The following is a 16518-nucleotide window of genomic DNA, read 5'->3' on the forward strand; positions in this document are numbered from 1 at the left end:
CATTTAGAATAATATTTCCAGTGATAAATGCTTGAACCAAAAAGTCTCCTTTTGCTTTTGAATAACAGCGCAGAAACAGTTCAGATAAATTATCATATCAAAGGAAAAAAAGAAACAGCTACAGCTGTACAAACCGAACTCTTCATTTATTTTTCATGAAGATAAATTCTAGCCCCTTTCGGGCCCTTTAAGTCCCCACGGCGCTGGCAGAGGTCTGGCCCGTTTCCCCAGCTGCCGTCTAACTGGCTCCATATTCTCTTTGGTTCACAGGGTGTCACCGGAGCCTCCGGTCCAGTCGGACCCCCCGGACCCCCCGGTCTGCCTGTATGGGATCCACTTTTTTTACTTCGTTAACAAGGAAGCACCAGAATCCCCCCTGTACCCAATACTAACATCCATTCCTCTCTGCTTTCTTCAGGGTCCTCATGGTCCCAAGGGTGCCAAGGGCTCCTCGGTGAGTTCATCGGTGCCTTCGGTTTGCCCAAAGCCAGCTGCATCACCATGTGGAGAATATGGGGAGTTGGGAATAAATTGTCTTCCTCTCCACATCTAGGGGCCTGTTGGACAGAAAGGGGATTCCGGCATGATTGGGCCACCTGGTCCCCCTGTAAGTCATCCGCTGGATCGTCCTTCATTACCTTTGGGTTTGACGTTGAGTTTAGCTCTATCAGCTGGACAAACAAAGAGTCCGATGAATCTGTAAATGAACGGCGAATGATATTAGGAAACAAATCAGAAAATGAAACACCTGGGAATGTCTTCCTCATTGGTCAGCCAATAAGGGGTCAGTTTTAACATCTCTGGCAGAAAAAATGTCTCCACTGCAGCATGTGTGAATAACGTTCCCCATTTCCCCACGCAGGGTCCTCCTGGTGAAATCATCCAACCCCTGCCCATCCAGTCCCCGAAGAAGACAAGACGGTCACCGGACACTCAGGCAGACGAGGCCGAGAGCATGATGGACTACAGCGAGGGCATGCAGGACATCTTTACGTCACTGAACAACCTCAAGCAGGACATCGAGCGCATGAAGTACCCAATGGGCACGCAGGGGAACCCAGCCAGAACCTGCAAGGACCTGCAGCTCTGCCACCCCGACTTCCCTGACGGTACATGGGTCGCAGTCTTGTGACATCTTGGGATGGATGTAGGGGAAACACTTTTTAAATGGGAAATTTAGAATGTATGAGCCTCTCCTTCAAAGAGCACTGACACAGCACTTTTCCATGTTATTTGATATTCATTGCCGTGTTGGTAGATTAAACTTTCATTTTAACTTGTTTTTTTTATGTGCATTTTGCAGTTTCTGCTCCACATACCCAACATCTCCTCATGGGCCCCATACTATAATGTTACCAGTCGTGTGTTGGCTCATTAGTCAGAAAGGGTATTTCGCTTTATTCACGCATTGGAGTCCTGTCTTTTGGCTCTGTTAGGGGAGTACTGGATCGACCCAAATCAGGGCTGTGCAGGAGATTCCTTCAAAGTGTTCTGCAACTTCACGGCTGGTGGTGAGACCTGCATCTACCCAGATAAGAGATCCTCAGGCGTGAGTGAGATCGATTCACAGCGAACACATTCGAAGGCATCCAGCTTACATTAAGCACTGCAGCATACACTGACTTCATAATGTGTCGGTGTCCATTATTACATATGAGTATGTGTTTTCTTTCACCTGAATGAATGTGGGTTGTAAATCATGGTTTGATTTCGCAGTTTAAGATTACATAAAACCACACTATAATGTCGGTTGAAAATACATATTTTCTCATTTTGGAAGTGTTTCTATATAAATCGGTTCTTCATTGGATCGTTTTTCCTTTGCAACAGGTCAGAATATCTTCGTGGCCAAAAGAAGTTCCAGGGTCCTGGTTCAGTGAATTTAAACGTGGTAAATTGGTGAGCATCACACTCCCCGTCGGTCCTACATCTATCTAAAACCCAAACTCTCCTTAGACCTCCTGCTAGTTCCTCAGGCCTCCTACTAGTTCCTTGGGCCTCCTGCTAGTTCCTCAGGCCTCCTACTAGTTCCTTGGGCCTCCTGCTAGTTCCTCAGGCCTCCTACTAGTTCCTTGGGCCTCCTGCTAGTTCCTCAGGCCTCCTACTATTTCCTCGGGCCTCCTGTTAGTTCCTCAGGACTGCTGCTAGTTCCTCAGGCCTCCTGCTTATTCCATGGGTCTCCTGTTAGTTCCTCGGGGCTGCTGCTAATTGCTCAGTCCTCCTGCTAGCTGCCATCTTCTGACACACTGACAGCAGTGCTGCATATGCAAATCAGCAGTCAAGCAGCATTTTAGCTGCTTCTTCACATTCTGCTCTATCTCCAGGTGTGCCATGGTCTCCAGAGGCCTTGAGGTTTATTCCTATCACCTACCAATCATGGGTTTTCATTATGATGTTGCATTATTTTTACCTTAGTTAAACGTTAATGCTGTCATGCATCATAATTGAACTTTTTCATTTTGTCACAACAGCTGTCATATGAGGATGTTGAGGGCAACCCAATAAACATGGTCCAGATGACGTTCCTGAAGCTCCTGACGGCTTCAGCCAAGCAGAACTTCACCTACCACTGCCACCAGTCAGTGGCCTGGCACGACGCCACGTCGGACAGCTACGACAAAGCACTGAGGTTCCTGGGGTCAAATGACGAGGAGATATCCTACGACAACAGTCCCTACATCAGTGTGCTCGCAGACGGCTGTGCGGTACGTGTTTCTGAATGCCCGGACCCTGTACAAGGTGGGGCTGTTTGGGGAGGATGGGGGAGGGGCTTTATGAAGGTGTGGCAGCTGCAAGGGTGTGGAGACCCTGTGTCTGTTTACATCATATGAAATCTGAACATTGGGTCATAGGTCCTGCAAGTAAAGCTGAAACCAGTATCCATATCAATTACCCAACCTCTCAGTTTGCAGCTGCTGGCTCACCCAGTTTCTGGCTTCCTTTTGTCTGGCCAGCTGGAATATTGTAACATTTCTAGTCATTTCCGTCACCAAACAATCTGCAGATGGCTTCTGTCCGTCAGTTTTAGTTTGATACTCTGATTCCACTGAAATCAGCCTTAAAGCAACAGGTTTGTTATTTATTACTGGCTAGTCGGTGATGGGATCCCCTTAGGAGTAATGTTAAGCCGTCATTATTGCTGTTTTCTGTGATGCTACTTTTTTTTTTTTTTTGCAGGCGAGGAGCGGCTATGGGAAAACAGTCCTGGAGATCAACACCCCCAAAATCGACCAGGTGCCCATCGTCGATGTGCTGCTCAGTGACTTTGGGGATCCGAGCCAGAAGTTTGGGTTCGAGGTTGGTCCAGTCTGCTTCCTCGGGTGAAGCCAGAGGGAGGGACAGACCAGCGGGCAGGCAACCCGGCCCCCGCCCACCACCGTGCCACATGCAAGTTCTGAATGGGACCCGTGCAGCGAACACGCCCTCGCCGTACGCGTTACCTAGGAAACAGCCGTCGCCCTTGTAGGGCCCCAGTCACATGACTTAACCCTTGTACGGATAAATGTGAAGGACATTTAATTCTGTGGCGGAGAGCAGAGCGAAGGTGCAACACAGCCCGCCCCCTAGTGGATTCCCACGGTGCTGCAAGAAAGCAGGAGCTGCGGAGGTGCTTTCATCGATCCAGGTGCTAAATGGTGTGTTTCCATACGTGTAATTATTATTATTTTGTACAATATGGTTACTTCTGAATCCACTTTCAAAACTTGCATGTGTTTCAAAACTGCAATTGGGCCTTAAATGTTGGTATCAGAAAAAATTAAATAAACCCATGTTGCCAGCAAACACGACGTACCTCTTTAATGAAGCTGATTAATTAAACAAGGGCTCAGACAGCCCACGGTTTCCGATTTCCATCTCCGTCTCCATTGTATATATTCTCTGTGCAAAGCCATTAGATTGTCGGGCTAATTGAACTGGGCGGTTTCCACCAGCGCACAAAAATATCTTTCCACTGACTTTGCATTATTCTTTGTTTTAAGCAATCATGGCAATAATATTTAATTTTAATTGATTTGGTTTTTTTTTATTTCTGGTCATATACCTCAAAATTTCCAGATAATTCTTAAGGATGCCCTGTATATACAATGGATCAACGATTATATGTGTTTTGGGTGGGGAATTTCAAAGTCACTAATATCTTAGGCATATTTTGTTCAAATTGCTTTGTGAATGCAATGGTACGGCCTTTTAGATCAGCCTGTTTTGTAACTAAAATGAGAATGTTTTCTTGTGCTGTTTATGGTTCATTTCAAATATTAAAATGGATTCTAAACAAAAATGAACTGGGTGTTAACATTGTTTCCTTGTTATTTACAGTATTTTTTAACTGAGCACTTTGTTTTAAATGGACATTCACATGTTAAATATTTTAACATTATTCTCTTTTACAATAAAAGCTCTTATTTAAGGTATTATTTGTATATTTAAAGTTCAGTTTTCATTCAGCAATGCATTTTGTCCATGACCCACTGTTGGCTAAGTATGGAGGGTGGATGTGTGGGTGGATCTTCTGAGGTCTTCATCTCACTGTAAGAACCTGTAACATGACCTCAATCTTCCTTCTGCTGTTAAAGATTCATCAAGCTGCCTTTTTATTTGCTGAGCTCCCAGAAGGACAGGTCATCATAGACTGGTGTTAGAGTTGCCATTCAATCAGAAGACTAAAAATTGACATTCAATTCAATTCAATTCAATTCAGTTCTTTTATTGTCATATGTACAAGTACGATTACCATGTACAATGAAATGCTTACTTGCATGTCCCCTGCAGAGAGTGAACATATACAAGACGACAAAAAAAAAACACATTAAATAAGTTTATGTAATGATGAAGTGAATATAAATAAGTGAATAAAGACCAGAATCCCAGGAATAAATAGAGACAGTGGCAGATGTATATGTGTGGGTAGCAGTGGAGGTGACACAGGTCACTGATTGTTCATGGGTCTGATTGCAGTTGGGTAGAATCTGTTCCTGAACCTGGAGGTGTGCATCCGAATGGACTTTAGTTGCTTCCCAGATGGGAGGAGGGTGAAAAGTGACAGTGCAGGGTGGCTGGGGTCCCGCCTGATACGGTTCACTTTCCTGAGACAGCGTGTAGTGTGGATGTCGCGGATCGCAGGGAGCTGTGTGCCCGTGATCTTCTGTGCTGAGGTCACCACACGCTGCAGAGCTGTTGTCCTGAACTGAGCAGCTGCTGTACAAGGATGTGATGCATCCTGTCAGGATGGATTCCACAGTACACCTGTAGAATCTGCACAGGGTTGTGGGGGACATCCGGGCTTTCCTCAGTCTCCTGAGGAAGTCGAGGCGTTGGTGGGCTTTCTTGACTATTGCCGCAGTGTGACTTGACCATTTGAGGTCATCAGTGAGGGTGACTCCGAGGAACCTGAAGCTGCTGACCTGCTCCACAGCCTCACCTCCGATGTAGATGGGGCTGTGCTCTGTTGCCTGTTTGCGGAAATCCACAATCATCTCCGTAGTTTTGTTAACGTTGAGGGTGAGGTTGTTGTCCTGACACCATTCTGCCAGGAGTCTGACCTCCTCCCTGTAGGCCGTCTCATTGTCCTCGCTGATCAGACCTATTACAGTGGTATCGTCAGCAAACTGAAAGATGGTGTTGGAGCTGTACTTAGCTACACAGTCATGGGTGTAGAGAGAGTAAAGCAGGGGGCTCAGCACACTGCCCTGCGGGGTGCAAGTGTTGATGGTGATGATGGAGGAGGTTTTTCCACCAATACGCACTTGCTGAGGTCTGCCAGTGAGGAAATCCAGTACCCTGTTGCACAGTGAAGAGCTAAGCCCCAGATCCAGGAGTTTACTGATGAGCTGGGATGGAATGACGGTGTTAAATGCGGAGCTGTAGTCCACAAACAGCAGCCTGTCAAAACAGTACTTGTTTTCCAGATGGGACAGGGTGGTATGGAGTGTGATGGAGATGGCATCCTCCGTGGACCTGTTGTTACGGTAGGCAAACTGGAGGGGGTCCAGACTGTCAGGGATGATGTCCTTGATGTGTTCTACCACCAGCCTCTCGAAGCACTTCATGGCTATGGGAGTAAGTGCTACTGGGCAGTAATCATTAAGGAGTCTACTTTCATTCTCTTTGGGACAGGGATGATGACTGTGTGCTTGAAGCAGGTGGGGACAGATGAAACTCTCAGAGACGTGTTGAAAGACAGCAGCTAGCTGGTCGCAACATGTTTTAAAAACGCGACCTGAGACTCCGTCTAGGCCGGCTGCTTTTTCACAGGGATTATTGGTTTTCTGCGGTGTCATTTTAGATGTAGAGCATTTGCATAAAATCAGATAGACTGTAAGCGGAATTCACCATCTGCACATTCCTTTAAAAGATACACCACCCCTTTTTATAGCCATGTACCTGCCTCTATTCGCAGCAGCCATGTGGAACCAGGTCTGGTACATCGTCATTCACAGAAACGAGGACAGCTTGGGGACATGGTGCCCTCCGGACGGCACGGTCATTCACAGAAACGCAGACAGCTTGGGGACATGGTGCCCCCCGGACGGCACGGTCATTCACAGAAACGAGGACAGCTTGGGGACATGGTGCCCCCCTAAAGGCATAGTTTCACAGAAACATGGGAGACTGGGATACACCACTCCTGTCTGGGAGGTGCATTACATGAACACCTTCTTCCCAGGGAGTGACACTGTGTTGTTGGTCTGATGAAAAAAATAAATAAATCAAACTGCTGTGTACTCACAGCTTGGCTCATTCTGTGCCAGATTCATAAGGGGTTTCCCCTGGCTCTCTCAGCACTCGTACTGGGCTTCCAGACTCCGTGACAGAGCTTATTACCAGCTCCATTTCCTCCAGCATGGCTGCAGGTGGGACCTGCTATGGATTAACCCTCTACACTCGCAAGAGAAACAGCAAGGGGAGCTGAAGGGCTGGAGGACCTCTGATCCGATTTGAAGTTATGTGTGTCCTGCAACAGACTGGCGTCCCATGCAGGATGGGCCCTCCAGTGGACTGGCGTCCCATGCAGGATGGGCCCTCCAGTGGACTGGCGTCCCATGCAGGATGGGCCCTCCAGTGGACTGGCGTCCCATGCAGGATGGGCCCTCCAGTGGACTGGCGTCCCATGCAGGATGGGCCCTCCAGTGGACTGTCGTCCCATGCAGGATGTGCCCTCCAATGGACTGGTGTCCCATGCAGGATGTGCCCTCCAATGGACTGGCATTCCATGCAGAATGGGCCCTGCCATGTGCCCACAAATGGACTAATACATAGGCTATTACATATGCTATCCCAAACTATAACCCAGAGCCCCAGCAAGCTAGTTAAAACAGAAACACCTGAGTCTCAGTGCTGATGCCAGTCTAAGGCCCCCAGTTAAGCTAATCCGCTCTGGTTTTGCCCACGCTTCCTGGGACATGACCTAGTCTCATATAGTGGATAGACTGTTATGTTAGATGGATGGATGGATGGATGGATGCACTGTAACCTGGCCCCCCATTCAGATGACAGACGGCCATACAGATCTCTATATTCTGCATGAGCTTGGGGAAACGTGGTAACGGGCGCCTGAGACTCTGCCTTGCCTGGATCAAAGCCGGATACTTTGGGTTAGTAAGTGCCTCAGCTGCCCATGGCTGGGCTGCTGTAACACAGGGGAGAGGATAGAAACATTACTGTCTTACACCAATTGAGACAATCTGTGATTACAAATAAAGGGTTCCCTGGCATCCCTTAGGGAAATTCATTATGGTTTCCTATGGTTTTTATGCAGTAACCATAGTTTTACTATGGTATCTCATGGTATTTTGGTACTACCCATAGTACTACCATGGTAAAGACCATGGTAAAACAAAAAGCATGGTTTATGACCAAGATTATACTAGGGTTTAACTGTAGCGAAACCATGATAAAACCATAGTCATGGTTTCCATAGTTACCCAAAAAACCATGAAAAACATTGTAAACCATGGTTATTTAATCATAGTTAAACCATGGTTAATTTTCGTAAGGGATCACAGCACACATCTGTCATAATTAGTAGGAATAAAAGCCAGTGTAAAGAAGAATCACCCCCTCAGGACCAGCCTTATAGTCCAAAGAGTTATACAGCATGACCTGGGCCCTTCAGCTGAAAAACTGCGCCTGCTTCACAGTGGGTTCTGCAGGGAATGAGCTTCGACTCACACCCACAGACCAGGTTTGGAGAAGGAGACCTTTTCATTGAACCGCATGCTTACTCATATAACAGCTAAGCTGAGCTCCAAGCAGCCGACCTGCAGATGCCTTCACACCTTGAAATGCGAACAGAATGAGCCATGAAAGATGGGTGTTCATGGGAGGAGACCTAGCAACCAGACTGCGACTGCGCGTTATCAACCTCCGTTTTACTTTCAAGGTGACGCCATGGAAGATCGATAGGTTTAGCTCTTCGTAATGGCTGAGATTTTAGTGAATTGGCTTCTGCAATCCTTGTGATGGATTCTAAAGTTAAAATTTCAGAGGATTATCTGCCCATACTCCTGCTCTAACTCCACTCTACAGCTGGTTGGTCAGACCAATTACCCTGGATAAATGAATGAACAAAGTGTCATTTTCTCAGCTCTGTGAAATCTTCAGTTATTTAGAAGCAATTTATCAGACTCAGAAATAAAGATTGAGAAACATGACTGGCTATCAACACAGACTTTTTTGTGATCATTTTTTGGCCAAGTAACCAATAACTTTAAAGAAAAAGGTCAGCTATATCTTGGCGTGAACATGCTGAATAAAATTCGAAGTTAATGACCAATATTAAAAGTGTATTTTTGCATTGTACTTACACTAAAAGAGAGATTCATAACAGTTGAAAATAAACAGATGACAAATTTTAAACTAAAGTGTTTGCATTCCAGCTTCTGATTAATTTAAAAGCTTCTTCAGAGGGTGTCAGAGTACCAGCTGAGGACCAAAGCACTGATCCACATTATTGTTGGGTCTTAAATGAGCCAAACATTAACATCTACACCGGGGGTGCCCAACCTTTTTTTTAACTCAAGATCTACTTTTCAAGTGGCCAGTGTGCTGAGATTTACCAGTTCAAATAGGGCACCATAGCTATTACTCTTTTACTTTATTATTACTCTAGCAATTGCCTTTCTACATAGTTAACCTGCACACAGCAAATCCAGACAAATCCAGGTGATTCTCCAAATTGAAAAAGTATAAATAAATGTATTTCTCTACCTTAGTGGGACCACTGGCACTGGGAAGATGCAGCAGGTAAAAACTGACTGCTGCGCTGCTAACTGACTTTTCAGTTCAACTTTTCGGCTGCATATGACTGTTTTAGCAGAGAACTCCTAGTCTCCTAGCTTTTGTGCATCGTTTTAAAATGCTGCTCCAAATTGCCCTTCAGTAAAGCCATGCTCGCATATAAGACATATGGACTTTGAATTTGAGTAATCAAAAAAATAATCCTCCTCCCCTCTGAATGAAAATGATACATTTTTGATCTTTTGGCTTCGGACATGTTTGTGTGCTAAATGTTTACAGTACAGACGCTCCTCTACTTACGAACTTTCAGACATACGAACGAAGAGGACTGTAAGTCCAAATTATGTTCGTTGGGGTCCCGTTTCCTGTCCGCAACATCTGATTTTGTTCTGCGCGCCAAGTCCACCTAGTACGACTTCTGGTCGCTATTCCCGCCGCGCAGCAGCGTAGCGTGTGGACTCCCAGCATCCTAGTTCTTTGTACTTGCGTATACCCAGGGATTGACAACTGGCACGCAAGTACGCATTCACCTTTATAAAGCAATACATGCTGCAATCGATTGTTAAACAGCGTGAATGTGTATGTATTTTATGTGCATCTGCACCGATATGACAAGCAATGATCGTATATTCTAACTTTTATATGCTAATTCATACTTCATTTGTGGTATAGAGGTTAATATGCGCGGTAATTTCTTGTCATATCGGCGCAAACGCACATAAAATACGTAACAATCGATTGCTGCATGAAACGTTTTTAAAGGTGAATGCGTGTTCTTGCCTACCAGTTACGTCAATCCCTGCATATACCCTTAAAATGATGTTGAATAATGACTTTTTGTTTTTGATGTCAGGCACTGATGTTGGACGTGAAGGCCTGGCTCGTGGTCTCTGTTCCAGTTCACCCCAAAGGTGTTTAATGGAGTTGAGGTCCGGGCTCTGTGCGGCCAGTCAAGTTCTTCCACACCAAACTCACGCAAACATGTCTTTATGGGTCTTGCTTTGTGCACTGGGGCACCGTCCTGTGGGAACAGAAAAGGGTCTTCCCCAAACTGTTCCCACAAAGTTGGAAGCAGAGAACTGTCCAGAATGTCTTGATATTCACACCATGGAATGGCTGAGGTGCCCCTGAGGAGAGGTTTGGGAACCAAAGCGGTGTTCATCTAGCCATCCAACAAGTTGGTAACTTTTTGGAGAAAAGAAGAAATTCTTCAGCACATCTGCAGATATTAAGAGATGAAAACACAGCCAGAGAGTTGGGGGGAGTAGGGACAATGTAAGGGAAAGTTCTTTTTTTTTCAGGTTTCTGTGTGTGTTGGGGGGGGGGCATCTTGGTGGGTTTGTCTGGCCCCCCCAGCTGCACTGTCAGACAGTCTGCACCACAGGAGGTCACTCCCAGCCTCAAGAGTCACCACTGTGCTTTGGATAATACATCTTAATCAGCCTCCCAGGCCCCAGACGCTGCGTGCGCTGACAAGCAACTGAACTCCCAATTAATGTTTGCGGGCAGGAAAACAGCGGCTCAGCCAGGGTCTCCCGAGGACCTGTGTGCCGGGCACAAATACGAATCATCAAAATGACAACAAACTCCCAAATGCAGAAAGTACCTGGGCTGCAGGCAGGGCAGTCCAGAACACAGAAGGTGGCGTATGTCATCATGGGACAGGCAGCCATTATATGGGGGGGGGGGGGGGGGGGTGTTTTCATGAATACATGGTGCACTGAATACTGCTCATCTCTGACATAGCACAGTCAACGAGAGATGTGCTATAATGATGTACCAGGTGCTGAGCTTTGCATGTAATCAATTTCCACCGATTCTCGATTGTTAAAAGCCCCACAATAAATGACTCTATGCTTTATGCTCACTGAAGTATGGCTGATAAAAGCAGCCCAATGCATAGAGGGGAGAACGGGAGAGCATTCACTTCACGCATGAAGACCCCAATGACACTACAGAGGATTCGATGACTGCTGCCCTCCTGAGGATACCCCCAAGGTATATTTTAAAGTTTGCAACAAGTAATGAGGTTTTTGCGATATCTGGAGTGTATGTCACATTTAATGTTAGTAACTGTTGCATGTTAATTGTGGCGACGGGACCCAAACTTTTGTCCCCGTTTGTCTACAGCCTCGGTCGTCTCGATCAGTATCGAGCAGTGGATCCCACCAAACTTCATCAAAATGGCAGAAGCTTTTAACCACAAGCTCTGAGGGGACTTGGATTAATGTCAGACATGGGTGTTTCACCATCACAAATGACAGCTTTAATGCTGGCCACAGTACCAATGAAACACCTGCTGGTGTCAGAAGGAAGCAGGTTTCCCAGGCAGGACATGCCAGAAGCCACTTAACTCAGCACTGGGAAACACTCTGGGAGCTGGGAGGGAGCACAAACATGGGCTGTCTGGGGCTCCCTGAAGACCAGCTTGGGAAATACTAACCTAAATCACAGCACTACGTCCTAAATGGCAGCACAGATTCGCCGTGGAACCATATTATGCACAAACCCACAAAAACGCAGCGTTGTCGTGTCTCCTGGGCCCATTCTTGTGAAAATAAGCTCAGACTACAGCAGGTTAGCGCCTCCACTACCCCCCAGTTAGGACCTCTCACAATATTAATGTGAATCTTTCCATTTATTCGTGAGATTGCAGTGCTATTGACTATACCAATTGCACATTACGAACATTTATTTCAAGCCGTACGTTTTCCTAATGACACCTGATAGCTATCCTGTGTTTATGGTGGTAGCAGCATCTGACTCTAATGTCATCTAAACACAAGCCTGTAGGTAGGAGTGACCAACTCACACCAGCCTCTCTAAGGGAGAATTGGCTGAGTTCTCACTAGGCCCTCCAAAGACATGTACATGCTGGGAGGATGGAAGTCCCTCCCTACTGAGCTGAAACCACCTCAGATCTCTGAACACATGCATTTAGCCTGAGATGCCAGCGGCAGCAGCTAACTGCAAATAATGAATGAAAACTACTGCTGGCAGTAGCTCTAGAAAACTGAAAACTATGCCAATGCTTTTCACCAAACAAAAGCATACATCCACCCTACATACTTTCTAAATACCATCCTATGAATAAAATGTAAAATAAAGCTAAACCACACCTAAATGTTCACCCCAAACTGAAGTGATACGTGGAGCCTGTCCTTTCTCACCTGGCACACTGAGGCTGCCTCTAATTACCACTGCCTCTTAACTCTGCTAGCTGCAGCTGCACCAATCAGGATAATGAGACACAGCAAACCGATTTTTAATAATGCACTTATAATACATGGTTACTGTATAACCCAATAAACGCTGTGTGTAAAAAGCAATGGTGTATTTTGGGACTTTAAATAAAAGTGTCTACATAGAGGGTATGTGAACTTGGTTTGGTCGAAAAATGTCCAGATGTGGTTTTGCAGGCCCATTTATAATCCTTTAATTTGGCCATATTTGGTGGGCTCTTAAGTTCATGAGCTCTGCTCTGATTGGCTGGTTTACAGTGAGGCACTGTGATGGTTCACACAGAACCAATTTTCCACCCATAACTGTAATAGTCCCACTTCAGCCTAGGTCCAGTTTTAGCATCTCTCAGCATTGTAGCAAGAACACTGAAATTATTTTTCACGTCACACAACAAATGCTAGCTTCCTCATGCAAGTTTTATCAAGAACTCCAAGCAGAAAGCTTGGCAGCTTGCAGGTGTTTTGTTTGTAATGAATTTAGAGTTTTGCTTTCATCTTTTTTTTTTTAACTACAGCATAACTTCGTAATTTTAATGCAAAATTAGGCTACAGGAAATACAGAAGCCTCGTGAATGTTAGTATCACAGACTTCATAATGTTTTTTTTACCAGGTCCTTGCAAAACTGGGGTACATTTTCTCAAAAACACCGTAATTACCAGCTAATGTAGTTAAATCCATGCAACTGAATGGTTCCAACTATGTTGTTAATGGGAGCCTTAGGGAAACGTAACCCTGACTTACCTGTTAAAGATGCCTGTTGACAGTTCGGTTCCTTGGGAAGGGTGTGAAAGATGCCGACATCCTGGTCACATCCTCAAACGGAACAATTATGAACGCAGCCTGCCATTTTCACTGTTGTTCTTCACAATACCTGCAGAACCTGCATGCCGATTGAGCTTGAAAGTGGACTAGCAGATGTTACATTTGGGGGCGTGGTTAAGACTGTTACATAACGGTTTAGAAATTTCTAAACAGCCTGCTTCACGTCCTTCTTGTAGATGTGCACACACAGACCACAAACACTCATGAGCTGTGTAAGAACTAGTCTGGATCCTTTATTCAGTACGCACAGCTTGTTCTTTCCCCTCCAGTATCCCAGCCTGCTCTAGCCACTGACGTCATATCCTAAACAGGGATGGTTGTCTTGGTAACAGTAACCAATCTACATCCCCCTTCTTGAAGACTGAATAACATGGGGGTGCCATGTGCATAAACTCCTAACAAATGTAAGAAGGGTGAAATATGTCAACATGCCAACAGAACTAGCAAATCTCCAAGAGGAGGAAAATAACAGATCACAGAGTACAACAGTAAACAACTAGAGCACCACTTTTGCGTGTAATGGTTCAAACTAAGCCGTGTAATCCTTGTATCTTGGATTGGGTTTCGATATTCTCCCCGAGCGTGTGATGACCACAGGTTCGTCTGCCTGCGCCACTACTGGGTCAACAATGTCAGCCTTTGTGTCTGGTGGGGGCTCTGCAGTGGTCAAAGAAAATTCAGTGACAGCAGGAGGGAAGAAACTCTCAGGTATCTGGAGGAGTTAACGCTTGTTCCTCACATACATAGCATCTGCATCCCGGACCTGGTAGCTGTTAGGCTGTCACACTCTTCCAAGTACTGTGGCTTGGCATGCAACTTAGTTTACCTGCAACACTTAGAGAAGTGGTTCCACTTCCCACATGCTTACAATGTTTGTTGAAGGCAGGACAGTTGCTGCGGTCAGATGGATGATGCCCTGCATGATTTGAGCATGAGTATTGTAATGCGCAGACCTATGTTTCTTTCTTTAGCTCTCTGTTGCCCTTTTCAGACTGTTCGTGCAGCATGCAGATTTCAATAGCTGCATTTAGAGTTACGTTTTTTTCTTTAAACAAATGTGAACGGACGCTATCATTTTGAATTCCGCACACTAAGCGATCTCTAAGTACAGTGGTACCTCGGTTCTCGAACTTAATCCGTTCCGGACTCCGGATCGAATCCTAAGAAGTTCGAGTTCTGATCGATTTTTTCCCATAGGAAATAATGGAAAACCAATTAATTGGTTCCCGGCCCCCCAAAATTACACCTAAATATATGTTTTGTTTTTAGCATTTAAACACAAAATGAACAGGATAGAACAAGAAGAGCATTTTTATCTTAATGGCTTCCAAAACGATAAAGATCTTATCACAACATTACCCCTGTCCTGCCCCGATCGTCCGCTCCTTCCGTGCACCACGCCCCCCTCGTTAACCTCTTGTGGGATCCCCATGTGATCAGCTGTTTCTGGTTGTTGTCATTAGTCCTCTGTATTAAGTCCGCGTTTCCGTTTGTTTCCCCAGTCCGGTCATTGGGTGCGTTCGACTTGCTTACAGCGCTGGCTTAAAGCAACGTATTCTGAATCTGATCCTGACGCAATGCATTACGGTTAGATGCATTGCGACCTCTCACCCGGCTGCACAAACTGGAACCGCCTCCGTGACGACACACCTTTGCCCTTATTGGCTGAAGAGTTTAGTTACACGCATGACGTTTGTATCCCAGGCAGTTCCGATGCGTAATCTGCTTTTTCTCCGGAATATCACGTAAAGCAGTGAGAACTGGTTTTCAGTTCATTTACCTGGTAAAATAAAGTTTAAATAAATGACATAAATGCTCTAATAGTACACGTAAGTTAGTGGTTTATTTATTGTTAGTTACTGTAATGTTGCGCTGCTTTATTTGGTTAATCGTCCAGTCTGTGAAGAAGGCATTCAAGTAAGAATTGCATTGTAGTATGACTTATTTCCTGGCGCGTACAATTTATATTAGGTCGGTGTTCACGGTTCGACTTCTGATATTCAGATCGAGTTCTAGGTCAAAATGGTTTGTTCGGCTTTCAAGAAATTCAAGTTCTAGTGAGTTCGAGAACCGAGGTACCACTGAAGTTCGTAATATAGCATGCCAAGCTCACATTTTTTTGCAAGCATTTTTAACGTGGATATACATACGATTGCATCGTCTCATGGGGCTTCTGGCACGTTGTATTGAACGTGTGTCTGTCCACTATCACATTCTGTACGGGAAGGCATAATTCCTGAAATTTCCTCACCAGCACTTCGGAGTTCTCTGGGTCCTCTTCTTCCTCAAAAGAGAAGGTGTCATATTTATCCAATGCATCAGGACCAGCAAGGTTGAGAAAGGTATAGGCTTTCACTACCGAGAACCCGGGGTTGCTATACAGGCACCATTCACCCAGTTATCAGCGATGTTTTCGTCAAAGACAAGCAGGTCAATACAGTGTAGTCCTTGAGCAATTCTTTATATCAGCTTTCTTTTGACACCATGTAGATATGCACACACAGACCACAGACACTCACAAGCTGCGTAACAACTAGTCTGGATCCTTTATTCAGTACACGCACCTTGTTCTTTCCACTCCGATATTCCAACCTGCTCTATAGCCACTGATGTCATATCCTAAACAGGGATGGTTGTCGTGGTAACAGTAACCAACCTACACTTCTTTTACATATTCAGGAATTATATTTGAAAGAGGGAAGAACAGTGTTTGAGATTCACTGTATATAATATACATGTACCAAACTCTTCTTTTTCAGCTATGCTGAGGTAAATTCAGATTTTCATTCTACGGCACCTTTAAAATGTCCATTAGCCTGTCAATTGAGCCCGAAATGTCACAGACCCTGGTTATTATCATAATCACACTTTAAATCTGCACCATTGCTCCTCCTTGATACAATCTGCAAAATCAGACCAAAAACACATTATTTTTTGCACTGTGACTGGCACTATCACAGACTTAATGAGTTAGATCTCAGATGTTTTCATGCTCATCTTCAAAGTTACATGGCATCAATCAAATGCAGGTGAAAAACTTAGCAACTGGCTGACAAATTTTCTGCCAAACCAAGGAATACAAAGTTTTAACAAACAAGGTAATATGTTTTAAAACATGAAAAGCATGTTCTGGTGTAAGTGTTAAATGGAGGCGTTAAAACAAGCATGCTAAGGATTGTAGCACAAATGACAAAATTTGCCTGGGAATACAGCAAC

At 45.1% G+C, this 16518-nt stretch overlaps 1 protein-coding gene and 1 long non-coding RNA gene across 4 annotated transcripts in view; one reads left to right on the forward strand and one right to left on the reverse strand.

Moving 5' to 3' along the window:
• The window catches only part of col11a1a (collagen, type XI, alpha 1a), a 60529-nt gene extending 56184 nt beyond the window's left edge, over positions 1–4345 (forward strand). For all 3 annotated transcript variants that reach the window (XM_072714119.1, XM_072714128.1, XM_023805942.2), the window contains 8 exons: positions 271–324; positions 419–454; positions 554–607; positions 863–1109; positions 1437–1549; positions 1831–1899; positions 2472–2705; positions 3178–4345. In XM_072714119.1, coding sequence (XP_072570220.1) covers positions 271–324; positions 419–454; positions 554–607; positions 863–1109; positions 1437–1549; positions 1831–1899; positions 2472–2705; positions 3178–3324 — 954 coding nt within the window. In that variant the 3' untranslated portion in view covers positions 3325–4345. The remainder of the gene's footprint in view (positions 1–270; positions 325–418; positions 455–553; positions 608–862; positions 1110–1436; positions 1550–1830; positions 1900–2471; positions 2706–3177) is intronic.
• LOC111840754 (uncharacterized) lies at positions 207–13848 on the reverse strand. The gene is made up of 3 exons (XR_011992323.1): positions 13222–13848; positions 639–697; positions 207–557 (listed from the first exon to the last, which is right to left on the reverse strand). It is a non-coding gene; the product is annotated as an uncharacterized lncRNA (long non-coding RNA).
• Between the last annotated feature and the right edge of the window lie 2670 nt (positions 13849–16518).

This window comes from Paramormyrops kingsleyae, chromosome 1 (genome assembly GCF_048594095.1).
Source record: "Paramormyrops kingsleyae isolate MSU_618 chromosome 1, PKINGS_0.4, whole genome shotgun sequence".
Classification (NCBI taxonomy): domain Eukaryota; kingdom Metazoa; phylum Chordata; class Actinopteri; order Osteoglossiformes; family Mormyridae; genus Paramormyrops; species Paramormyrops kingsleyae.